General features: G+C 41.2%; 1 protein-coding gene across 3 annotated transcripts in view; it reads right to left on the reverse strand.

Moving 5' to 3' along the window:
- Window positions 1-24,744, reverse strand: part of GABRA2 (gamma-aminobutyric acid type A receptor subunit alpha2) — a 300,771-nt gene that overhangs the window by 160,909 nt on the left and 115,118 nt on the right. For all 3 annotated transcript variants that reach the window (XM_075347008.1, XM_075347009.1, XM_075347010.1), the window contains exon 4: window positions 18,361-18,428. In XM_075347008.1, the coding sequence (XP_075203123.1) occupies window positions 18,361-18,428 (68 nt within the window). The remainder of the gene's footprint in view (window positions 1-18,360; window positions 18,429-24,744) is intronic.

Here is a 24,744-nt window from a genome sequence, read left to right on the forward strand (position 1 = left end):
CTCACGCACACTGCTTATTCAGAAAAGTCACCTGAAAATGTAAAAATAGTACTGAAAGTAGTATTACTAAAAAGTAAAATACATAAAAAAAGCACAAGCATAAAACAGAAACACATTAAGAGAATCTGCGAGCAGGTTTTTAATATGTAAGCTGAGGGCAGCATGCTGTAAGAGTTAAAAAACAAAAAAGCAATTTTGCTTCTCTTATCAGTGTGTACACAATTGTTTATGTAAACTAAGGGGTTTAAGACCCTGTGATTACCATTACAGGTATATATGTACCCATCATGGGCCCCTCCTGGTATATATGTCCCTCTCCTGTGTCCCTTCTTGTATATAAGTCCCCCTACTAGTATATATGTCCCCAACCTGGTATAAATGTCCTCATCATGGGAAATATGTCCCCTTCCCGGTATATATGTCCCTATCCTGGGCATATCTCGGTATAAATGTCCCTCTCCTGAGCGCCCTCAGGTAAATATGTTCCCATCTTGGTATATATCCCCATCCTCGGCCCCTTCTGGTATATATGTCCCTCTACTGGTATATTTGTCCCCATCCTGGCTTCTCCTTGTATATTTGTCCCCATTCTGATATATATGTCCCCATCCTTGTAAATTTGTAAATATGTCCCCTTCCTGGTATATATGTCTTTATTGTGTCTCTAACACAAGAAAAGAAAACATTTTACTCACCCAGGGCACGTTACTAGTGGGGACTGAGAGTCATATAAACCGCATATGCACTAAATTAATTAAAAGTGTCATGTGACTGTTACAGCCAATCCCTAGCAGCAGCCATATTTAAAAGCAGAATTTGGACATTTTATTGCATAGGCAATTCACGTCTAATTGTCAAAAAAATCTGAAAACCCATTGATTACAAAGCTCCTTCGAATAATGAAAATATCACTGCTGTTTTTCTTATGCAATTTCAGCTATTTGTTCTACAAACTGCCTTACAAAATGTTTGCTTTTCTTCTGCCATTAGACATATACTAATACTAAATAGCATCAATAGTAACATGTGATTGATTACTCGTGGTTTGGCAGGCCTGTAAATGGTCAAAATTTACTTCGATTCTCGATTAAGGGGGATCAATGTTATCACCTCCTGTAGTAACTTTTCCAATTTCTTCATCTATTCTTTCCCTTAAGGCAAAGTCCTTTTCTACTAGAAGCAAATAATGATGTTAAATAAATGTTGCGAATAAATAAATCAGCAAATAAAAACACAGAGGTAGTAACAGATAATGGGAAATCTGGGGTGTATTAATAATCGAGAGTGTCAAATGCAGAAACTATTAGCCTGGAGAAGAATAAAGGTCTCAGTCATCAGTTAAACCTAAGTAGATTTATTTAAATTAGTGAAGAGGTCAATAAATGAGTATCCTTGAAGTAGATGCCAAGCTGACTGATGGCCTAGATAACACTAAATTGTGCTTTTGATAGGATATGGAAATATGAATAAAAATGGAAAAATGCTCCTTCATGAAACCAATGGTGCAAAATATCTCATATGATAACATTTGTTATCAAGGACTTGGAGGGAACTCTCATGCACTTGTCAAGTGGATGGATCTGCTACCTACTGAAACAATAGTTGTCTTTCTATAGCTAAAGGTCTGAGTGATTTGCTTTTATAAAATTGAATATCTTTGAAGATAGAAAGCCAAAACTTTGTCAATTTCATTTATGAAGTATGAAGGTCTAATAAGATAACCTTCTCATAAAAGTGAGAGAATCACAATTATTAGATTCTTCCTGAGCTGGATCCTTGACACAGGCATTTTCATAAATATTCCAGATTTACAAAAAGTGGACACAGTCTAAATCCGCAACTAATGCACTGTCATTTCAACCAAAATATTTGTTGCTTTGCAATTTTATAATCATTTTTGGAAGTGTATGATATGACTTTAGTAGGGTTTTTCCATTGATAAAATGGGTCAATAAATTTAAAGGGAATCTGTCACCAGGTTTTTGCCACCTAATCTGAGAGCAGAATAATGTAGAGACAGAGAGACCAATTCCAGCAATGTGTTAGTTACTGGGCTGTGTCTGCACACTGAACCCTGTTGCCTGGCAGAAAAGAACTTTAATCCTCTCGGCTACATTCCAGTTTCAGTCATGGAGGTGGCATGGGTTCAGTCACCGCTCAGTGTATGGAAAGTGGTGGTTGTAACCATGCCTCCTGCACTCAGCTTTAGAACCAGCTATCAGTCAGTGTGCGGGATGTGGTTACAGCCATCACTCTCCATGCGCTGAGCGGTGACTGAACCCGCGCTTGTGCCACCTCCATGATCAGAACTGGAACGCTGCCAGGAGGATTAAAGTTCTTTTCCTCCCAGCAGTGAGATTCAATATGCAGGAGCTGAGCAGGTTTAGAATGCTACTAACCTGCACATTAACCCCATATCTGCAGGTTAATAGCATTTTTCAAATGACAGGTTCCCTTTAAGGTTATGTTCACTCTACATTTGACATTTGTAGTGTATACTTAGCGAATACACAAAGAAACACTGGGACACTGATGAATTCATAGAATGTGTCCTAATTAGACTAACATTTACTATTTTTTTGGGTGTATATTCATACAGTATGCCATGGAACCCCTTTTTTTCTCAGTAGAAAACTCTAGTTATTTTTCTATACAAAGAAATCCTTATATTTTGCAAAAAATGTAAATCCTATGTTCATGAATGATGTATGATGTACAGCATGCCTAAGTAATGAATGATATATGTATCTGTATTGCAACATTTTGGCCTATATGTGCCAGTCTATACTGTATATTGGGAAATATTACAGTTGAATTAGTAAAAGCTATTGCAATGATATTATACCGAACTTAAAAAAAAAAATAATAGGAAAACAATATGGTCAGAAAATATCAGAAAATGAAGCATCATAAATATAATTGCAATGCTTAATTCACAATGCTTATTTCTAAATGATTTCAGATAGATTAGTAATTCATTTGTTTTAATTGACTTGGTAATTTGTTTTAAAAATCTTTAGAAAAGGTGCAGATAACTAAAGGTGGTGTCACACACAGCGACGACGACAACGACATCGCTGCTACGTCACCATTTTCTGTGACGTTGCAGCGACGTCCCGTCGCTGTCGCTGTGTGTGACATCCAGCAACGAGCTGGCCCCTGCTGTGAGGTCGTTGCTCGTTGCTGAATGTCCAGCTTCATTTTTTCGTCGTCGCTCTCCCGCTGTGAAGCACACATCGCTGTGTGTGACAGCGAGAGAGCGACGAAATGAATCGAGCAGGGAGCAGGAGCCGGCGTCTGACAGCTGCGGAAAGCTGTAACCACTGTAAACATCGGGTAACCAAGGGAAGACCTTTCCCTGGTTACCCGATATTTACCTTCGTTACCAGCCTCCGCCGCTCTTGCTGCTAGTGCCGACTCCTGCTCTGTGCACATATAGCTGCAGTACGCATCGGGTAATTAACCCTATGTGTACTGTAGCTAGGAGAGCAAGGAGCCAGCGCTAAGCAGTGTGTGCAGCTCCCTGCTCTCTGCACATGTAGCGACGTTATGATCGCTGCTGCGTCGCTGTGTTTGACAGCTAAGCAGCGATCATAACAGCGACTTACAAGGTCGCTGTTATGTCACAGAAAATGGTGACGTAACAGCGATGTCGTTGTCGCTATGTGTGAACCCAGCATTAGACAGACAGTAAGCCATCTTTATATACTGGCCATTCTTTAGTGATCAGTATAAATTCCAATGACATTGCTGACCGCTGTCCAGTCCTTTTCTCCACAACATGAAGAGCAGTTCTCTTACAGCCGTGGTCGGGTTCATTGCTTCATATTGTGCAGAAGAGATGACGAATTCTGAAACATATTTCCAATCGCATACTGTATACTCTACACATATCTGTGAGTGGCAGTAAATGTTTACCAAGTCCCTCTCCTGTGTAATCATGTATATCGACTACTTGATAATGTTATTTAAATGTATTCAAAGCTTCTTTTATCTGAGGAGGTCTGATGAGTCCTCATACATTTTAATAATTTACAGATACTTCTCCTGAATAATTTTTATATGTTTTATTATTTACTGATTCTTTTAAAGTTATTTTTAGGCAAAAAATGTCCCTTGGATAATCATATTATACTGAATTTGGTGCATGTCTCACCGAGGGCAAACCCAAAATATAGACCTAGAAAACATGTTGTCCAATTATTTCTGAATACCTTCATATTACTCTATAGAGTGCATACAGTATACAAGTGGATAATCAAACTTTCCAGGCAGTGATGGCATTTACTATTTTAAACTGTTATTCCATCCCATCTTAGCAAGTATAGGTGATAACTTACAGATCAGTGGAGATCTGACTTCTGGCACCCTCATGATTAATGAGAATGGGGCTCTCAAATATCTCATTACAACTGAGCAGTGTAAATGTATTTGACTATCTCCAATAGTAATATAGACAATGCATAGCTTTCTAGCTTAAGAGGTTGTCCACTACTTTAAAATTGATGGCCTATGCTTAGGATAAGTCATAAATGTCTGATCTGCTGAGGTCCGACACCCCGCATCCATGCTAATCAGCTGTCCTCGGGTCCAGCGACGGCAGCAGGTGACCAAAAATGGTCAGTTCTAGAGCTGCCCTGTCAACTGATAGTGGTTGTTGCTGGGCACTGCACAGCTGCCTCCCAATCAAATCAATAGGAGGCGAGTGTGCAGTACCGGGCCATGGCCGCTATCAGAAGACTGGGGCAGTTCCATAACTGAGCATTTCTTGCCTCCTGCCACCACTACTACCAACACCAAGAACAGCTGATCAGCTGGTGTGCGGGATTTCAAACCAGAGCCGATCAGTTTTTGATGACTGATCCTAATGGATAGTCCATCAGTGTAAAAGTAGTGGACAACCTCTGTAAGAGCTAGACTGTAAGAGAGATTTTTTTCACTGATACAATCTGGACAACTTAATAACAAAAAACTCTGGTTGCTCCTCCAGTCTACAACCCTTCTGTGTTACACATAAATTTATAGTAACAAGTATTACTAGTAATTATGACGTAGTTTTTTTCCTTAGCAAAAAAACTATACAAGGTAAATATGAACAAAAATCTTCATGTACACATGCAAATTTTAAAGGTCAGATGAAATTTTAAAATTGACAATTTACATAATAGATAAGGTATGATTAGATCACAGATAATATTCAATAAATCAATGTGAACCATATGTTTATACAAATTTACAAATTTCAATTGATCTTTAAAGAGGCTATCTCACAATTATTTATCATCTTCATTGTAAAAATCATGAGATCTGATGCATTGCACATTGCCTGCATTGCACACTCAAGCTCATTGTTACTAAGCCATTATACTAGCAAACACTGAGGAAACTTAGTGGCATCCTAAAAGTGGCTGTTGGACTGCCATTATTGTCCCACTGGTGCAAATCTATTTGCAGCACCACTGCATTGAACACTCAAACTCATTGTTACTAAGCCATTATACTAGCAAACACTGAGCAAACTTCGTGGTATCTTAAAAGTGGCAATTGGACTTCCATTAGTGTCCCACTAGTGCAAATCTATTTGCAGCACCTCTGCATTGCACACTCAAACTCATTGTTACTAAGCCATAATACTAGCAAACACTGAGTAAACTTAGTGGCATCCTAAAAGTGGCAGTTGGACTTCCATTAGTGTCCCACTAGTGCAAATATATTTGCAGCACCTCTGCATTGCACACTCAAACTCATTTTTACTAAGCTATTATACTAGCAAACTGTGCTGCCATTTTAAGGGCCATTGTTTCTTTGTCCGGGATAGTTGTTGTTTATTCTGCTGTCAATAAAGGTAGACCACCGCTGCAATCTACACCACCTCTCAATTTCTACTACCACATTTTAAGTGCACAATCTTGTCGCAATCAAAATGAGTGGCAAAATGACAGATGCTGGTGGAAAGGAGAAGAGGCGTGTTGGAAAAGGAAAAAAAGGGTTTGTCCGTGGGGAAGGTGGCAAAGCTCCATTAACATCTGCTGAAGATAGACCATCTTCCAGCAAAAGTAAGATGTCTACTACTTACCGTGGACAATCTGATGTGCTCCCTTTTTTATGGACACGAACAACTGGAACAAAGGTAGATGATGGCCAAAAAAGGAAAATGCTTGAATGGATCTCAAGTGTTCCAACAAGTGCCCTCTCCACCACCTCAACTACCGCATCCAAAAAACACCAGTCCTCTGAGTTGTCATCCCAATCACACTTGCTTTCTCCCAGATCTGAAGTCTCCATCCGCCCTGCACAGTATGGTGGAACTGCGATGGCTGAGTCTGCAGAGCTGTTCAGTCACACTATAGCCTGGGAATCAGAGGTCTGCTCCCAAGCTACAGTGAGTACAGACCAGGAAATGGTCTGCAGTGATGCCCAGAACCTTTGTGACTCTGATTCAGGACGTGAGGACCAAGTTTCTGAGCATAATGTTGACCCTTTTTCACAAACTGTAACACCTGTTGTTATAGACAATGAGGAACATACTGATGACGATGAGACGCAGATACCAGATTGGGATGACAACTTAAATATGCGGTCAGGGCAAGAAGAGGCTTGGTCTGAGGGTGAGGGGAGTGCAAACAACAATTGATGAGGAAGTTCTAGATCCCACCTACTGTCAACCCACAGTCAGGCACTCAAGGAGGTCAACAGAGGCGGTAGAGGAGGATGCAACTGACGACGAAGTTACCTTGCGCCTTCCTGGACAGAGTCGGAGCACTGGTAGCACGTCTACAACTGCATCCTCCTGCCACCACTCTGCCTCTGAGCACTAGTCGGGGTGGATCAGCAGGTCACATGCCCTCTAAGCCTTGCCTAGCCTGGTCCTTTTTTGACATAGCAAAAGATCGCCCAAATTATGTGATCTGTAAAATTTGTCGTGATTCTGTTAGTAAAGGGCAAAACCTCAGCAGTTTGACAACTTCTTCCATGAATCGTCACATGAATAAATATCATATGTCCCAGTGGGAAGCTCACTGTGCTGCAATGCGGCCTAGCGGAGCGAACCATCCACCGCCTGCCCCTTCCAGTGCATCTGCGCGCTCTTCATCTTCTAGGACTGTGGGGACAGCTGTCACACCTGGTTTTCCATGCACAACTTCCATCACTGTAACCGCAACTGGCAGTTTGCTTGGTAGGTTGTCAGTTGGTTTGGAAGGGGAAACAAGTGCGTGTGTACAGCTCTCTCAGACATCGATAGCACCAACGTTGGATGAAGGCAACATCATGTCTATGCCTGCACTTTCATCACAAACCTGCATATTTCCAGGGACACCCTACTCAACACCGTCTACACACAGCAGCCAGATCTCTGTCCCTCAGATGTGGACAAATAAATGGCCATTTCCTGCTACCCATGACAAAGCTAAGAGGTTGACTTTATCCCTCTGTAAGCTCTTGGCTACCGAAATGCTGCCTTTCCACCTGGTGGACACACAGGATTTTAAAGACCTTATGTCTGTCTCTGTGCCCCAGTACCAGATGCCCAGTCGCCACTACTTCTCTAAGAAAGGTGTGCCTGCGCTACACCAGCATGTCACACACAACATCACCGCTTCCTTGAGAAACTCTGTCAACAGATGCATTTCACCACCGATACTTGGACCAGTAAGCATGGACAGGGACATTACATGTCGCTGACTGGGCACTGGGTAACTATGGTGATAGATGGTGAAGGGTCTGCTGCACAAGTCTTGCCGTCCCCACGACTTGTGTGTCAATCCTCTGTCTGTCCAAGTTCCGCCTCTACTTCTGCCTCCTCCACCTCGTCTGGGTCCTCCACCTCCGCCCCAAGTCTGCCTGGTCAGGCCACCAGCGTTCTCACTGCGCAGAAGGAATCACGCACCCCTCATTACTATGCTGGCAGCAGAGCGCAACGGCATCAGGCGGTCTTTAGCTTGAAATGTCTTGGAAATAAGAGTCACACAGCGGCTGAGTTGTGGGCAGCTCTGGAGACTGAGTTTAATAAATGGTTGTCTCCACTCAACCTGCAGCCTGGTAAGGCCGTGTGCGACAATGCTGCACACCTGGGTGTGGCCCTTCGCCTGGGCAAAGTGACACACGTGCCTTGTATGGATCACGTGTTGAACCTTGTTGTGCAGCAATTTTTAACACACTATCCCTGCCTACATGGCCTACTGAACAGGGCACGAAAACTGTCTGCTCACTTCCGCTGTTCAACCACCGCTGCTGAGCGACTTGCATCGCTCCAGAAGTCTTTCGGCCTGCCGGTTCATCGCCTGAAATGCGATGTGCCGACACGCTGGAATTCGACTCTCCACATGTTACAGTGACTGTGGCAGCACCGTCGAGCCCTGGTGCAATACATCATGATGTATAGCCTGGGCCAACGAGATGCAGAGGTGGGGCAGATCACCCTCATGGAGTGGTCTCAGATCAAGGACCTATGCACCCTTCTGCACAGTTTTGACATGGCGACAAATATGTTTAGCGCTGACAATGCCATTATCAGCATGACAATTCCAGTCATTTACATGCTGGAGCACTTGCTAAACACTATTCGGAGTCAGAGGGTGGGACAACAGGAAGGGGAGGAACTACAAGAGGATTCATATGCGCAAGAGACAGCAACATAACCAAGGTCCAGACGTTCATCATCACCAACACGGCAGGCATGGGTCCATGGGGGACAGGGATCAACAAGGGCACATGGTAGCAGGCGAAATGTTGAGGAAGGTGTAGGAGAACATGAAGAAATGGAGGACGAACTGTCCATGGGCATGGAAGACTCAGCGGATGAGGGAGACCTTAGTCAAATTTCAGTTGAAAGAGGTTGGGGGGAGATGTCAGAGGAAGAAAGAACGGTTAGCACCTTTATGCCACAAACACAGCGTGGACTTGGTCCGCATGGCTGCGCAAGACACATGAGCACCTTCTTGCTGCACTACCTCCAACATGACCCTCGTATTGTGAAAATTAGAAGTGATGATGACTACTGGCTTGCCACACTATTAGATTCCCAGTACAAGTCCAAATTTTGTGACATAATTCCAGCCATAGAAAGGGACGCACGTATGCAGGAGTATCAGCAGAAGCTGTTACTCGATCTTAGCTTGGCTTTTCCACCAAACAACCGTGCAGGTGCGGTAAGTGTATCTCCCAGTTGTAACTTGACAAACATGGGACTGTCTCGTCATCTTTAAAAGTCTACCCGTACCAGTAGCACCGTATCTGGTGCTGGTAACAGCAATTTTATTGAATCTTTTCATAATTTTTTTAGACCATCCCTTGCAAGGCCACCAGAGACAACAAGTCTGACACATAGTCAACGGCTGGAGAGGATGATACAGGAGTATCTCCAAATGAACATCAATGCCATTACTTTGCAAATGGAGCAATGCTCATTTTGGGCTTCAAATCTTGAAAAATGGCCAGAGCTCTCCACTTACGCCTTGGAGATTTTGTCGTGTCCAGCTGCCAGGGTTGTCTGAACGTGTCTTCAGTGCTGCTGGGTGTGTGCTGACACATAAGCGCACGCGTCTGTCCAGTGACAATGTGGACAGACTAACGTTCATCAAAATGAACAAGTCATGGATCCACAAGGAATTTACTACCCCTGTGTCATCCTGGGGAGAGTAAATGCTTGTGGATTTGGAATGTGCTTGATGCAAATCTAGCTGTGAAGTGTACAACTGGGGCACAAGTGCTGCCACTGAAGGGGTGGGTGTGTGTGTGGCCCAATTTTTGGAAAAAAGGGAGACTCCGCTTGGAGTAACCCTTGCTTGCTGTGTGTTTTAAAAGGAGCCAAGATGAACAAGTCATGGTTCAGCAAAGACTTTGCTACCTACCCCGGGGTCATCCTGGGGACGGTTAAGGATGGCGTATTTTTGAATGTGCTTGATGCAAATCTACCTGGAAGTGTACAACTGGGGCACAAGTGCTGCCACTGAAGGGGTGGGTGTGTGTGGCCCAATTTTTGGAAAAAAAGGGAGACTCCGCTAGGAGTCACCTTGCGGTGTTTTACATGATTTTAGAAGGGCGTGCCATGCCTATATCTGTGTCTCGTTCTATTTTTCCTTGTCCAGCTCTTTTGTTTTCGCATGAGTATATGTGCTTGTCACTTTCTTATGTGTTTGTGTTGTGTTGTGAGTTGTTTGTCACCTTTTGGACACCTTTGAGGGTGTTTTCTAGGTGTTTTTATGTGTTTGTGATTGCCTGCCATTGTTTCCTATGCGGTTCGAGTGGTTCACCGAACTGGTTCGCTGAACCGAACTCGAACAAGACCTCTGTTCGGCGAACTGAACTCGAGCCGAATCACGGCCGGTTCGCTCATCTCTAGTGGTGAGCTCTCCACCAATGGAAATCTTCAAGCGGAAACTGGATAACGTATAGCTGGGATAATTTATGAAAACCTGCACTCACAGAGTGTTGGACCCGATGACCCTTGAGGTTCCTTCCAACTCTACCATTCTATGATTCTATGATTGTTTGTACAGATCTTTTTGGAAGCAAAGCCAAATGATCCAAATCAATAAAAAGAGCCAGACATCTTATCACTAGTGCTAACGGGACTGAATGAAAAACCTCATTGAGGGTGCCCCAATACATTTTTTGCTTGTCAGGGAAGGAGCTGAGAATCTGCAGTAGCATGACAGAATGAATATAAGAGGATGGGATATAAGAAGAGACCATATTGTCACTTATAAGGAGAAGGAGACCAATTCCATCAAGAGGTTGCCTGAGTATCACAGAAAGCAACAGCGAGAGATATCCATGAAAGCAACAATGATGAAAATTTTTATTTTTTCATATTAAAAACACTATTTTATTTTTTATTTATTTATTTTTTTTAAAAAAAGGACTTTTAGCATGAATATAATAGATGGGAAAACCCCTTTAAAAGAGCTTTGTACCTTTAACAAACTTTGCATAAATCAATAGTACAAATGCGTTGTAGGCTAATTTGTAAGCCTGTGTTCACATGTCCAGTGATCATGCATTAGATCTAGGAGCAATCCGCTTGCAAGCACTATTTTTTTATGTTTGTTTTTAAATAACTGATTTCAGCTGGATCCATTTCTTTTAAACATTGGAATCTATGGAAAAAGGATCCTTTAATTAGCAATCCATTTTTCTTTCATTTGTAAAAGATCCATTTTCTGCTTACTGGAACATATAGCAATTAGTTCTCAATCAATCACTCTACTGAGCATTTTCCATAGACTCCAATGTTTAAAAAAAAAAAAAAACACATCCAGCTGAAATCAATTATTTAAAAATGGACAAAAAAAGTTGCGTCTGCATAACTTTTTTTTGCCAACGGATCTCTGCTGGACCAGTTCTAACGAATCATTACTGGTATATAGTATAGTATAGTATAGTATATGGCATATTGTATGAATAGATCTTGCATCCCTCCTTCTAATGAAAGGTGAGAGCTTATAAGAAAAGCTTCAAGGGACACAGAGCTGTGATTGAAAACCATATGCATGAGGGTACAGTTCCACTTGCACATAGCTTCCGTTGTGAGAGAATCGGAAGCGATATGCTAATTACCCTCTGCTGCGAGCATCAGCCAAGATCATGCAACTGTGATCCGATCTTGCGATCCAATCACAGCTGCAGAGAAGAGGGAGGGAGCACTTTCTCCCCATCTCCTCCCTGGCCTGTCTCTGTATACATCGCACTGCGGTTGGATGACATGTGAGTGCAGTGCGATGTTTCACACGCACCCATAGACCTGTATGGTTGTGCATCAGCCAAGAATTGCTGACAAACGCAGCATGCTGTGATTCATTTTGCAGGCCAATATGGCATGAGAAATCAATTGCAGATGGACACTGCCCCATAGTTTTCACTGGTGCGAGTGCAGTACAATGTTTTATCGGATCGCACTCGTCTGTGCAAAATGCAAGTAGAACTGTACCCTGACTATCACATCAGGAGCAGAGAAATAATTGATGTCACCTGCGCAGTCGCACAATAGCCCAAGAGGTAAGAGGGTCACTTACACCTCTGACAAAGCAAGAAGCTTCTGCCAGAGATATGTAATGGGTCTGAAAAGGGCCCATCTACTGTTATGGTACAGGTACCCTCATCTGTCTATATCGTCTTGTCACCTAATGACTTCAGTAGATATTCTACAATGGTTTAAACCACATATGTTCTCCTCACGAAACCGTTGTTAGTGGTGAAACATGTGTCAAGATGGGGTTGTGAAGTCATGGTATCATAGCTACTCACATAGCTAAAGGTATTTTACAGTTTACTTTATTGCTGTTATGCTGCTTTATTGTTATGGACAGTCATTAATATAAGTATTACCATTATTATTTCCTGTGTAATATTCTATTGTATGTACTAGATATATTGGCTCCACATTATTTTCTAAGTAGCCTTATACAGTATATTGCACTTATGTACCAAGGCTACGTGTAATAACTGTATTAATAATATATTTATGTTATTATTCCTATGGTGAAAAACAGTGCTTTTTATGAGACACCTTAATATTTATATCCATGCCATTAAAGTTTTTGGCCCCATAATATGCATAGTATTTTTATGAATTTTGCATTATAGGTAATAGTATAATATTTTCTGCACTTTCAATAGTATCAGCATCTTCTCCTTCCCTCATCATTCTACTGAGCAGTGAAGAGCTTCAGAGCACTCACCTGTCAAGACCAGAACAGCAAGAGAGAAGAGGAGAGGTGACTATTTTTTTTATCTGGGGCCATTTTTACTATATGGGTCCTATAATACTATATGCAAGACTATGTGTGGCCCATAATACTATATGGAAGACTATATGGGTCCCATAACACTATATTGTCGACTACGTAGGGTCCATAATACTATATGAAGGACTATGTGGGTCCCATTATACTATATGAAGGACTATGTGAAGCCAATTATACTTTATGGAGGACTATATGTAGCCCATAATACTATATGGAGGACTATGTGGGGTCCATTATGCAATATGGAGGACTAAAGCCTGCTTTACATGTTATGATTTCGCATACGATATCGTATGCGATCGTAACCGCCCCCATCGTATGTGCGGCACGTTCAATTTGTTGAATGTGCTGCACAAATGATTAACCCCTGTCACACGTACTTACCCATCCATACGACCTCGATATGGGCGGCGAACGTCCACTTCCTGGAGTGGGAGGGACGTTCGGCGTCACATCGACGTCACGCGGCAGCCGGCCAATAGAAGAGGATGGGCGGAGATGAGCGGGACGTAAACATCCCGCCCACCTCCTTCCTTCCGCATTGTTGGCGGAAGCTGCGGACGGAGGTAAGCTGTTGTTCAATGTTCCGGGGTGTCACACACTGCGATGTGTGCTGCCTCGGGAACATTGCACAACCGCACGTTCAATTTATGAGGAATGAACCACGTGCATGCGATGAACGGATTTTCATTCAATCGCAATTGCACGGAGGTTTTACACGCTACAATCATACTTACGATGCCGGATGTGCGTCACTTACGACGTGACGCCACCGACACATCATAAGATTTATTGTAGCGTGTAAAGCGGGCTTAAGTGTGGCCCATTATACTACATGAAGGACCATATGTGGCCCATAATACTATATAAAGGACCAAATGGGGCCCATAATACTATATGGAGAAGTTAATCTCATGCATTATTCTGTTTGGAGGGCTATGTGGCGCCGGTTAATCTGTTTTGAGGGCCATTATTCTATATGGAGGATTATGTGGGGCCCATTACTATGTTTGGAGGGTTATGTGGGGTCCATTGTTTTGTATGGAGGACTAAGTGTGGTGCACTATTCAGTAAAAAGAACTATCTGGGGCCCATTATTATGTTTGGAAGGGTATATTGCGATCATTATTCTGTATGGAGGTCTATGTTCAGCCTATTATTCTGTTTGGAGGGCTATGTGGGGCCCATTATTCTGTTTGGAGGGCTATGTGGGACCCATTATTCTGTATGGAGGGCTATGTGGGGCCCATTATTATGTATGGAGGGCTATGTGGGGCCCATTATTCTGTACGGAGGGCTATGTGTGGCGCATTATTTTGTATGGAGGGCTATGTGGGGACCATTATTCTGTATGGAGGGCTATTTGGGGCACATTATTATGTATGGAGAGCTATTTGGGGCACATTATTATGTATGGAGGGCTATGTGGGGCCCATTATTCTGTATGGAGGGCAATGTTGGGCCCATTATTCTGTAGGAGGGTTATCTGGGGCCCATTATTCTGTATGGAGGGCTATATGGGACCCATTATTATGTATAGAGGGCTATGTGGGGCCCATTATTATGTATGGAGGGCTATGTGGGGCATATTATTCTGTTAAGAGGGCTATGCAGGATCTATTACTCTATATGGAGGGCTATGTGGGGCACATTTTTCTGTATGGAGAACATGTGGGGCTGCGAGTAGCTTGGCCCACGACTTTGACCAAGTTTTTAATTTTGTCCCTCTGCGTATTTGAGTATGACATAACTGGTTTAAACTGAGATAATATGTAGCAATTGCCCCAAAGAAAAGAGTAGTTGGAAGTAAAAAAAATATTACACAGCTCACAGCTTGAATCAAGGAGCCATAGGTCTGAAATGGTTTTGTTCATATGAAGTAACTCCTGTGAATATGTATAATGAAATGGGGGGGGGCTGAAAAAACAAGATATTTCCAAAATTCTCCTGGGCTGTTCTATTTTTCTGTAAGGTTACGTTAAATATCATACATATGTATTGCACAGGAGGAGTTGTCCTTGTCACAGCATGGTCTTAATCATGGCTGGAACTAATGCAAGTCTAACCAAGGAAAGGAATATTTTTATATGAAAGTTTAATGGCACTTTCAAGAGTGGCCCTGCTGTGAAGTAAACATTAAAATTGGGATATCATGATAAGGAGTTTTATTTTTAACATGGAATAATCAGTGTACTGTACATTTATTGGAGTTTTTTCAGTTGTGACATAGGGAGCAAGGCATTTTTCTAAGGCACACAAGCTTACATTTTCCATAACATAAAGATTGGAATCATTTTATGCTTTTTAGCTTCACATGTGTATAAAATGTGATTCATAGATACACCTTATGCAGTGTGATAAAGCACAGAGAGTATAGTCAGGGGAAAACAGAAGTGCTTATGTAAATGAAAGCATCTAAAAAACCATTTGCAAAACACACATTGCACAATTATTCAGTTACGACTGGGTAATGGAAAAAAGCTTGTATCATTCTACGGTTTAAAGAGACCTACCATTGCATTTTTTGGTCTTTTTTTATTTTATGTACTGTCTAATATATATAGCTGATCGGTGTGGGTCAACAATGACATTAGAAATGGTTTTACCTTGTTTTTTATCTCAAGCCAGTTAGTCGAACTCCTAAGTTTTATTTTTCCCTTTCTTAATCCATTTTTTCTTTTTTTTGCAAGCTTGTGAGTTTATTAATTGTACATTTAATATAGGTCATGTTGTAGTAAGCATTTATATTGATTATTGATCACTGGTACGTTAATGAGGTCCACTCAAAATTACAGAATAGAGATTAAAATGTATCAGACGAGCTCTTCAGTGTATCTATAGAGGGATAGCAAACTGTTATATGACTTAAATACTGTATTTGTTTCCAGCAATAGATACATTTCAGCAGAAAAAGACCTAAGAGGCTACAATATCTTTAAGCTCTTAATCCTAATGGGAGCACCGCAGCACTGAACATAAGAACTGGAAAGCAAAATCTATCTAAAGAGTGGGAAATGGACGAAGGCATTCATCTAAGGTTATGGCCTTCTCTCAAAGAATGTGTCACTTTACTAACATTAATACAGGATGAAGACTAGGATGGGCACATAACTACAGGATGAGAACCAGGATGGGCACATTGCAACAAGATGAGAACATTACCACAAGAAGAGGACAAGGATGCGCGCATTACTACAGGATGAGAACCGGGATGGGGACATTACTACAAGAAGAGCACTAGGATGGGCACATTACTACAAGAAGAGGACAAGGACAGCCACATTACTATAAGAAGGGGACCAGCATGGGCACATTACTGCAGGATAATGACCACCATGGGCATATTAGTACAGGAAGAGGACAACGATGGGGACAGTACTACAGGATGGGGACCAGCATGGGTATATTACTGCAAGATATGGACCAAGATGGGCACATTACTACAAAAGGGACAATTATAGGCACATTACTCTAGGATGGGGACAAGGATGGGGACAGTACTGCAGGATGGGGACAAGAATGGGCACATTACTACAAGGGGACAAGGATGGGCACATTACTACAAGTGGACAATGGTGGGAATATTACTACAGGATGGGAACAAAGATGGGCACATTACAACAATATGAAGACCCAGATGGGCACATTACTACAGAATAAGGACAAGGATTGACACATTACTACAGAATGGGAGATTACTAAAAGATGGTAACAAAGATGGGCACATTACTACAAAAGGGACAATTATAGGCACATTACTCTAGGATGGGGACAAGGATGGGGACAAGGATGGGGACAAGGATGGGGATAGTACTGCAGGATGGGGACAAGAATGGGCATATTACTACAAGGGGACAAGGATGGGCACATTACTACAAGTGGACAATGGTGGGAATATTACTACAGGATGGGAACAAAGATGGGCACATTACAACAATATGAAGACCCAGATGGGCACATTACTACAGGATAAGGACAAGGATTGACACATTACTACAGAATGGGAGATTACTAAAAAGATGGTAACAAAGATGGACACATTACAACAATATGAAGACCAAGATGGGACATTACTACAAGATGGGAACAAAGATGGACACATTACGACAGGATGGGGACAAGGATGGACACTTTACTACAAGATTGAGACAAAGATGGGCACATTACTACAGCATGGAAATCAGCATTAGCACATTACTACAAGGGGGCACAATTGGGCACATTACTGCAGGATCAAAACAGGGATTGGCACATTACTACAAGGGGACAAGAATAGGCACATCACTACAGGATTTTGGCCAAAATTACTATCTGGTGCAAATTGTAAAACAATATCACTTGCAAGAAGGAGATAAAATATAAAAAAAAATGTATAAACATTTTCAAAATAAAGCATGAACTTTTTTTATACCATTAAAAATGCTTTTTGTATATAAACTAATATAAACTAAAAAGTGTGTTTGTTATCCCCACATCCATAGTGACCCAAGCTATAAAACCGTACCATAACCCATAAAATGAATGACATTAAAAACAAATAAACTAAATGAGTGAAAAATGTTCAAAAAAGTGATCCAAAGGTTTAGAAATAACATATGGTATCACTAAAAATGTCACTATGTCAGGCACAGAAAGCAGACTTCCAAATTATTTTTTTTCCATGTGTGGCCCATATACAAAGCCAAGTTTGAGACCATTACTGTAAAGAGACTTACCCTTAATCAGAGTCAACTGTGAATGTGATAACTTATTTAGGTAAAATTAATTTTTAATTAACTACCAGACCCAAAATTTTCAAAAAAGATGAAAAATGTTCTCCTTGCAAAAGAAAGATGGATATATAGAAAAAGTTGTAAGATTTACCCCCCAAAGTTTTTATTTCCATCCTCTAAACTCTCCTGGTTGAACGTTATATACACATCTTTTGTCAGATGTTTTATTAGGCCAATATTTTGCGTCAACGTTTTAGACTAACATAAATAGGCCCCACCCCATTGTTCATCAAGTCACACCACCTTTTCTGATACTTTTTGAAACTGTCTAGGGAGGTGCAAAAAGTGTAAAAAAAACCACAAATCACATGCAAGGAATGTGCACTAGGTTTTAACATGAAATGAGACAAAATGAGAGATGAGAGGAGGGGGGGGGTGGCACTGGGGGACAGAGGAGAGAGTTGAAAGTGTTGAATAGCTGTTTAGGGTTGTGAGATCAAGAGGATATGAGGAATGAGATGTATGGGTTTTTTTTGCAGTGGTGAGTGCTGACTTGAAAGTGGTGAGGGCCTGTTTGTATATGATGAAGTGCTTGGGAAAATGAGACCTCTTCCATCTGTGCTCAGCAATCCTGGAAGCCCGTCTCAGTTTTTTAGTCAGGCTCATGTGCCAAGGTTGCCTGTTGATCGTGTGGGCTTTGGTAGGCATGAGGGGGTTAGCCGATTTGAGAGCAGCAGAGATTGTGGTGTTATATAAAGTGCATCACTATATACAAATAGTAGAACAGTCAAAATTCAGAAAGCTCTTGGTTCCAGCTCCAAATGCTTGACTGAAGACCACCACATAAATAAAAGTTTAACATATATTGGATGAATAAATAAACAGGTACTAGCATAACTTACCATATCTGTATCAGAGACAGGTCCAAAACTTGTCACATAAATATCAGTGTGGACTTCTGTTACACGATCTGCAATATAAAAAACATTACAATTTAATAATCTTGAAATCATGGAGCTATTGTGATACCTATTATCAGATTTGCTAATGTTTTAAGACAACTTTATTTAGGTACATAGCCTTAATGATAGAAAAAGAACATTTCTTAAAATTCAAAATCTACAGCTGGAACTGGGCATAGCAGGTCAGTAGTGATACATAAAAAAGTACCTATATAGTAGAAAAAAGATGCGATACAGTACTTGGCGCTGTCTCCACAACATAATGTAGTATTGGTTCAAAGATAAAGTAGAAGATGATATTTTATTCATACAGTTATTATTAAAATGTTACATGTTTCAGGGATCTGCTCACCCTCGTTAAACCTAAAACAAGTCAGGACGCAGAAACCGGAGAATACAATAATAGACCAAAAAGCCATCAGTTTCCTCTTTCACTATTGAGCCTGTGCGTCTGAGAGCGTAATGAGAGCGTGATGACATCACTACATTATGCGCATTGTGTCTCAGTACACTACACAGATCTAAGCAGCGCATTAGGAGAATGAGTTGAGGTTAGTGGTTTTATTTATTTTAATTATCAGTCAGTAATTGTGTTGGGGAAATGTCTGCGGCCATATTATTATGTGATGAGCTCTGGGGACATAATACTGTGTGAGGTGGCCACAATACGAGGGCCTGCAGGGACATGATAATTGTGTGTAGGGACATAATACTTTGTGAGTTGCTGTGGAGACATTGTAAGTTGTTTTTGGGAAATCATACTGTATTAGATGCTGTGGGGACAGCATAATTGTGTGTGAGACTATCACACTTCTGTGTAGAGACATCGTACTGTGTGAATGGCTTCAGAGACATTGTACTTGTTAGTGGGGACATCATACTGTGTTAGGGGCTGTGGGGACATCATAATTGTGTGTGAGGACATCACACTTATGTATAGGGACATCATATAGTATGAGTGGATGCGGAGATATACTTGTGTGTTGGGACATCATACTATGCAAAAGGGTTGTAGGGACATCATACTGTGTGAGGGGCCGTGGGGACATCATAATTGTGTGTGAGGACATCACACTTATGTATAGGGACATCATACAGTGTGAGTGGATGTGGAGATATACTTGTGTGTTGGGACATCATACTGTGCAAAGGGGTTATAGGGACATCATACTGTGTTAGGGGCTGTGGGGACATCATAATTGTGTGTGAGGACATCACACTTATGTATAGGGACATCATACTGTGCAAAGGGGTTGTAGGGACATCATACTGTGTTAGGGGCTGTGGGGACATCATAATTGTGTGTGAGGACGTCACACTTATGTATAGGGACTTCATACAGTGTGAGTGGATGCGGAGATATACTTGTGTGTTGGGACATCATACTGTGCAAAAGGGTTGTAGGGACATCATACTGTGTGAGGGGCTGTGGTGACATACTTGTGTGGGGATGTCATACTGTATGACGGGTTGTGAGGACATCCCACTGTGTGAGAAAATCTGTTGATTTATACCTATTAAATATACTTAAGGCTGAATAACATGAGCAGTGGCGCATGCAGCTTTTTATAAACTATGAAAAGCAGTAAAATATATTTTTTATTAGTTGGTACAGGTAAGAATACAAGTTACAGTACTTTATGCTGTTCAATATTAAGTGACAAAAATGTAAAATAATAATAAGCAGTTAAAGAGGTGAATCACCCCTTTTCATTACTGCCCACCTCGATATTATATTGAGAAACAAGGTTTCTCTCAAATACCTTGTGTTGCCAATTGTGCCTGTGAGTGGCGCTTTTGCGGTCCGCTCACCCCTTTTGCGTGACATCTGGGCTCCGTGACCTCTGATGTCTGGTGATGTCACATCAACTGAGGCGGGCTACAGTCTTCTTGAGTGACTCGGCTGCGGGCAGCATTGCACCGCTCATCACAGCCCAGCATCTCGCGTGGGCTCTCATTCACTGCAGAGTGCTACAAGCAGGTGCGATGCTGGGCTGTGATGATTAATCTTATGGGGGATATTTTGAGCATGGCTATTTAGGTTTTTTTTACATATGAGAATTTGAGTATTTTGGTTGATGCGGTTTTAAATTATACCATTCATTTTACCATATCAATTTAGGGAAACTGGCAAAAAAAAAATCCAAGTCCGGTCAAACGGTGAAAAAAAAAATGCATTTCCGCCATTGTTTTTTGGGGATGCTATATTTACAGAGATCATTGCACAGTAAAAAGATATGAAAGCATGATTATTCAAGTTATTATATTTATGGAGATACCAAACATGTATACATTTTGTACTATTTTTTAAATGAAAAAATGCAACCATTTTTAAATTTTGTAAAAAAAAAATTGGTTCTTGTCTCTATTTTCTGAGACCTGTAACTATTTTTTTATAAAACTGTCAATGAAGCTGTGCGTGGGGATTTTTATTTTAGGTGGTGAGCCGGTGTTTTTATTTAGACAATCTTGTGATACATGATATATTTTGATTGCTTCTTATTGCATTGTTTAGCTTTATTGTGGCGACCATAGGTCATCATATAACATTTTAATGTTTTTAAATGTTTTAAATATGGTTATATTTGTTCTCTATTTTTTATAATAAAGTTATTTTTTGGAGGATGGGCAGTCCTCATTTTGAATATACTTTTCATTTTCCATTCTATTAGCCAGCCCCGGTTATGGGAAACAATCAGGATGGCATCACATGGAGTCAATGGGTATCCAAACTTATATCTTGGCAAGAAAGGAGTGCTTAAATTCTGCTGTCTTTGATTGTTAGCGGCATTTAAAGGGAACCAATCACTAGGATTTCGTATATAACCTAAAGCCAGTGCTATACTGGCACTATCAGGCTGATTCTATACATACCTTTAGTGGTCAGCTCGGATGTATAGGTTTTGAAATCCAAGATAGTAAAGTTTATAAAATCATCAGCTTCTTGAGTGACAGCAGCTGAGGATCAGATAATATCTGGGGGGTATTCATACTTATCCCCTCCCACTATTAGAATTAGCATAAGTATTATACCATCAATTTAAATTTTGACTTGCAGGATCTGAGCTGAGGTCATACCCATGTGACCAGGAGGGGTGGGGCCTCAGCCAACAGAAAAATGTTGCTTCCTGGTATAAGCTATGTTGGATGAGGCCCCGCCCCTTCTGGTCACATGAGTATGAGTATCAGTACAGGTCCTGCATGTCAAAATTTAGATTCATGGTATAATACTGATGCTAATTCTAACGGGGGGGGGGGGAAGTAAGTATGACTACCTCTCCAGATATTATCTGATCCTCAGCTGCTGTCACTCAAGAAGCTGATGAGTTTATAAATTTTACTTTCTTGGATTTCAAAACTTAAACATCAGAGCTGACCACTAAAGGTATGTATAGAATCAGCCTAATAGTGCCAGTATAGCACTGGCTTTAGGTTATATACAAAAATCCTTGTGATTGGTTCCCTTTAAGAGGTTAATGACAGCTGAGCTGCAGTATCTGAAAGTTGTTATGATGACTCCATGATGTTCTAGATCCATAATCTTATTACTTCCAGCCACAGAGAGATATCCTAACAGCTGACCAGAGGTGGTGCCAGGTTATGAACTGGCCAATTAACTAATATCCTAGTTATTCAATATTTAAATTCAGGAAAACCCTGTAAAGCTTCATCATTGAATTTAATGTGTTTGCTACATCTGAACATTTTCACTGCATCACTCTCTCTGGTACATCCACCTTTTGCCTGTAAGACCTTGGATTTATTTATGAAAACAGACTTAAAAAAAATCCCAAACAATAAATGGTCATAAAACACGCACTTCATAGTTATGCTAATTTTAGCGGCTTATCAGTTGTTTTATTGAACCTGTTAACATTTTTCTGTGATGAGAAATGTAACTATAACTCAAATGTTGGATTCCAGGTAAGAAATCTGGGCCTAACATTTCACCAGATAGATTAAAAGCTCAGATACTGTCAGAAAGATTGGTTACCACAATAAAGATCATTGACCTCTACAGTAAAAGCTATGAAATTGCATGCTACATTTCAAGTGCACTCTGTTTTCAGTGAGTATAGGTTACGAATAATATAAAGATGAATTCTATAGTGAAAGCCTTTTAGCATTCATGAATCATGTGGCTTTTCCTACGTTTTAGTCTTAAAACATGCTTAACAGGAAAATTAGAAACCAAATCACATAACCCACAAAAAAACCCTGTATAAAATAGTTTATATAATAATGTCCTCAACGTTATCTATAGAAAAATAAAAATTACATGACATGAATGGTGGCTCAGTGGTTAGCACTGCAGTCTTGCAGCACTGGGGTTCAAATCCCACCAAGGACAACATCTGCAAGGAGTTAGTATGTTCTCCCCAAGATTGCATGGGTTTTCTCCCACACTCCAAACAATTACTGATAGGACATTTTTAAAAATATTTCCCAGATTCGTACATTCCTTTACCAAGAAGCTGCAAATACCCTAGTGCATGCCCTTATTATCACCAGCCTGGACTATTGCAACCTCATTCTTTGTGGCCTCCTTACTAACAGTCAGTCTACGCTACGCTGCCTGACTAATTCACCTGTCACCCCGCTACTCCCCGACCTCTCTTCTCTGCCAATCCATTCACTGGTTTCCCATTGCCCAACGACTCCAGTTCAAAACACTAACCATGACCTACAAAGCCATCCACAACCTATCTCATCCATACATCTGTGACCTAGTTTCATGGTACTTACCCATACGTAATCTTCGATCCTCACAAGATCTCCTTCTTTTCTCCCCTCTCATCTTCTCTTCCCACCATTGCATCCAAGTTTTCTCCCGTGCAACTTGCATACTCTGGAATGCTCTGCCAGAATATATCAGACTCTCGCCTACCTTGACAAGCTTCAAAAGAAATCTGAAGACAGACCTCTTCTGACAAGCCTACAACCTGCCATAACCCTCAGTCTAATATAGCGCCGCACGACAATCTCTACCCTAACTTACTGTATCCTCACCCATCCCTTGTAGACTGTGAGCCCTCGCGGGCAGTGTCCTCTCTCCTCCTGTACCAGTCTGTGCCTTGTTTTGTTTATGATTATTGTACTTGTCCCTACTATGTGTACCCCTTTTCACATGTAAAGTGCCATGGAATAAATGGTGCTATAATAATAAATAATTATTGTGAGCCTCAATGGGGACAGTGTTGCTGATGTACAGTATGTAAAGCACTATGGAAAAAATGGCGCTATATATAAGAAAATAAATATTATTATTATCTCATACTGTCTTCTAATTTTACACAATTGTAGCTGATACTACATACCTAACATATATAGCTGAGTGTATGTATGTGTGTGTATGCGTATGTATGTGTGTATATATGTATGTGTGTGTATGTATGTGTATATGTCCGCTAAAGGAATCCGCACAGTCGCATTTACATCACGAAATTTTGCACAGATTCCTCATGTGACCCAGTGAACGTCACAGACTATGTTTTGACAGAAAAATGTAACCCTGTGCTTTACAGTTAGTCTCTAAAATCCTGCCACCATTAAACTGAATGGAGGTGGGAGCTATAGGTTATTAATAGTAACTGTCAGTGGTTGCTATAGGAACAAAATAAACTGTTAGTTGAAGCTTATGTGTGAGGTTATATGATGTCGGTAGAGAGATGGATAGAGACAGAAAAAGACAGACAGACAGAGACACAGACAGTGACAGATTGGGAAAAAGACAGACAGCCCTGGAAAGAGACAGCCCTGGAAAGAGACAGCCCTGGAAAGAGACAGAGGGGCAAAGAGACAGACGGGCAAAGAGACGGACCTGGAAAGAGACGGACCTGGAAAGAGCCGAACCTGGAAAGAGACGGACGCGGAAAGAGACGGACGCGGAAAGAGACGGACGCGGAAAGAGACGGACGCGGAAAGAGACGGACGCGGAAAGAGACGGACGGGGAAAGAGACGGACGGGGAAAGAGACGGACAGAAACTCAAAGAGAGATAGTTACTAACCCGGGTAACGCCCGGGTACTACAGCTAGTCAATTATAAAGTTGTGATGAGAGCAGTTGGAAAAAAAGTGGTCTAGGTCAATGTTCTACAATTGATATAGTGAGATATAGTGAGTGTACATATCACTACCATCCGTGGTCTATCATAATTGGAGCTCTTGCTCAAGGACCATAGCTAGGAGGGCCACTGGAGAAAGTGCTGGGTTTCTTTGGAGTTTGCCATTTAAAAACTTTGCCTTTGCAGTGGTGTTTAGATACTGTCCAAGTGCTAAGGCAGCAAACTCCAATTTTCCCTATGATGAAGGAAATGGCTATGG

This window comes from Anomaloglossus baeobatrachus, chromosome 1 (assembly GCF_048569485.1).
Source record: "Anomaloglossus baeobatrachus isolate aAnoBae1 chromosome 1, aAnoBae1.hap1, whole genome shotgun sequence".
Taxonomy (NCBI): Eukaryota; Metazoa; Chordata; class Amphibia; order Anura; family Aromobatidae; genus Anomaloglossus; species Anomaloglossus baeobatrachus.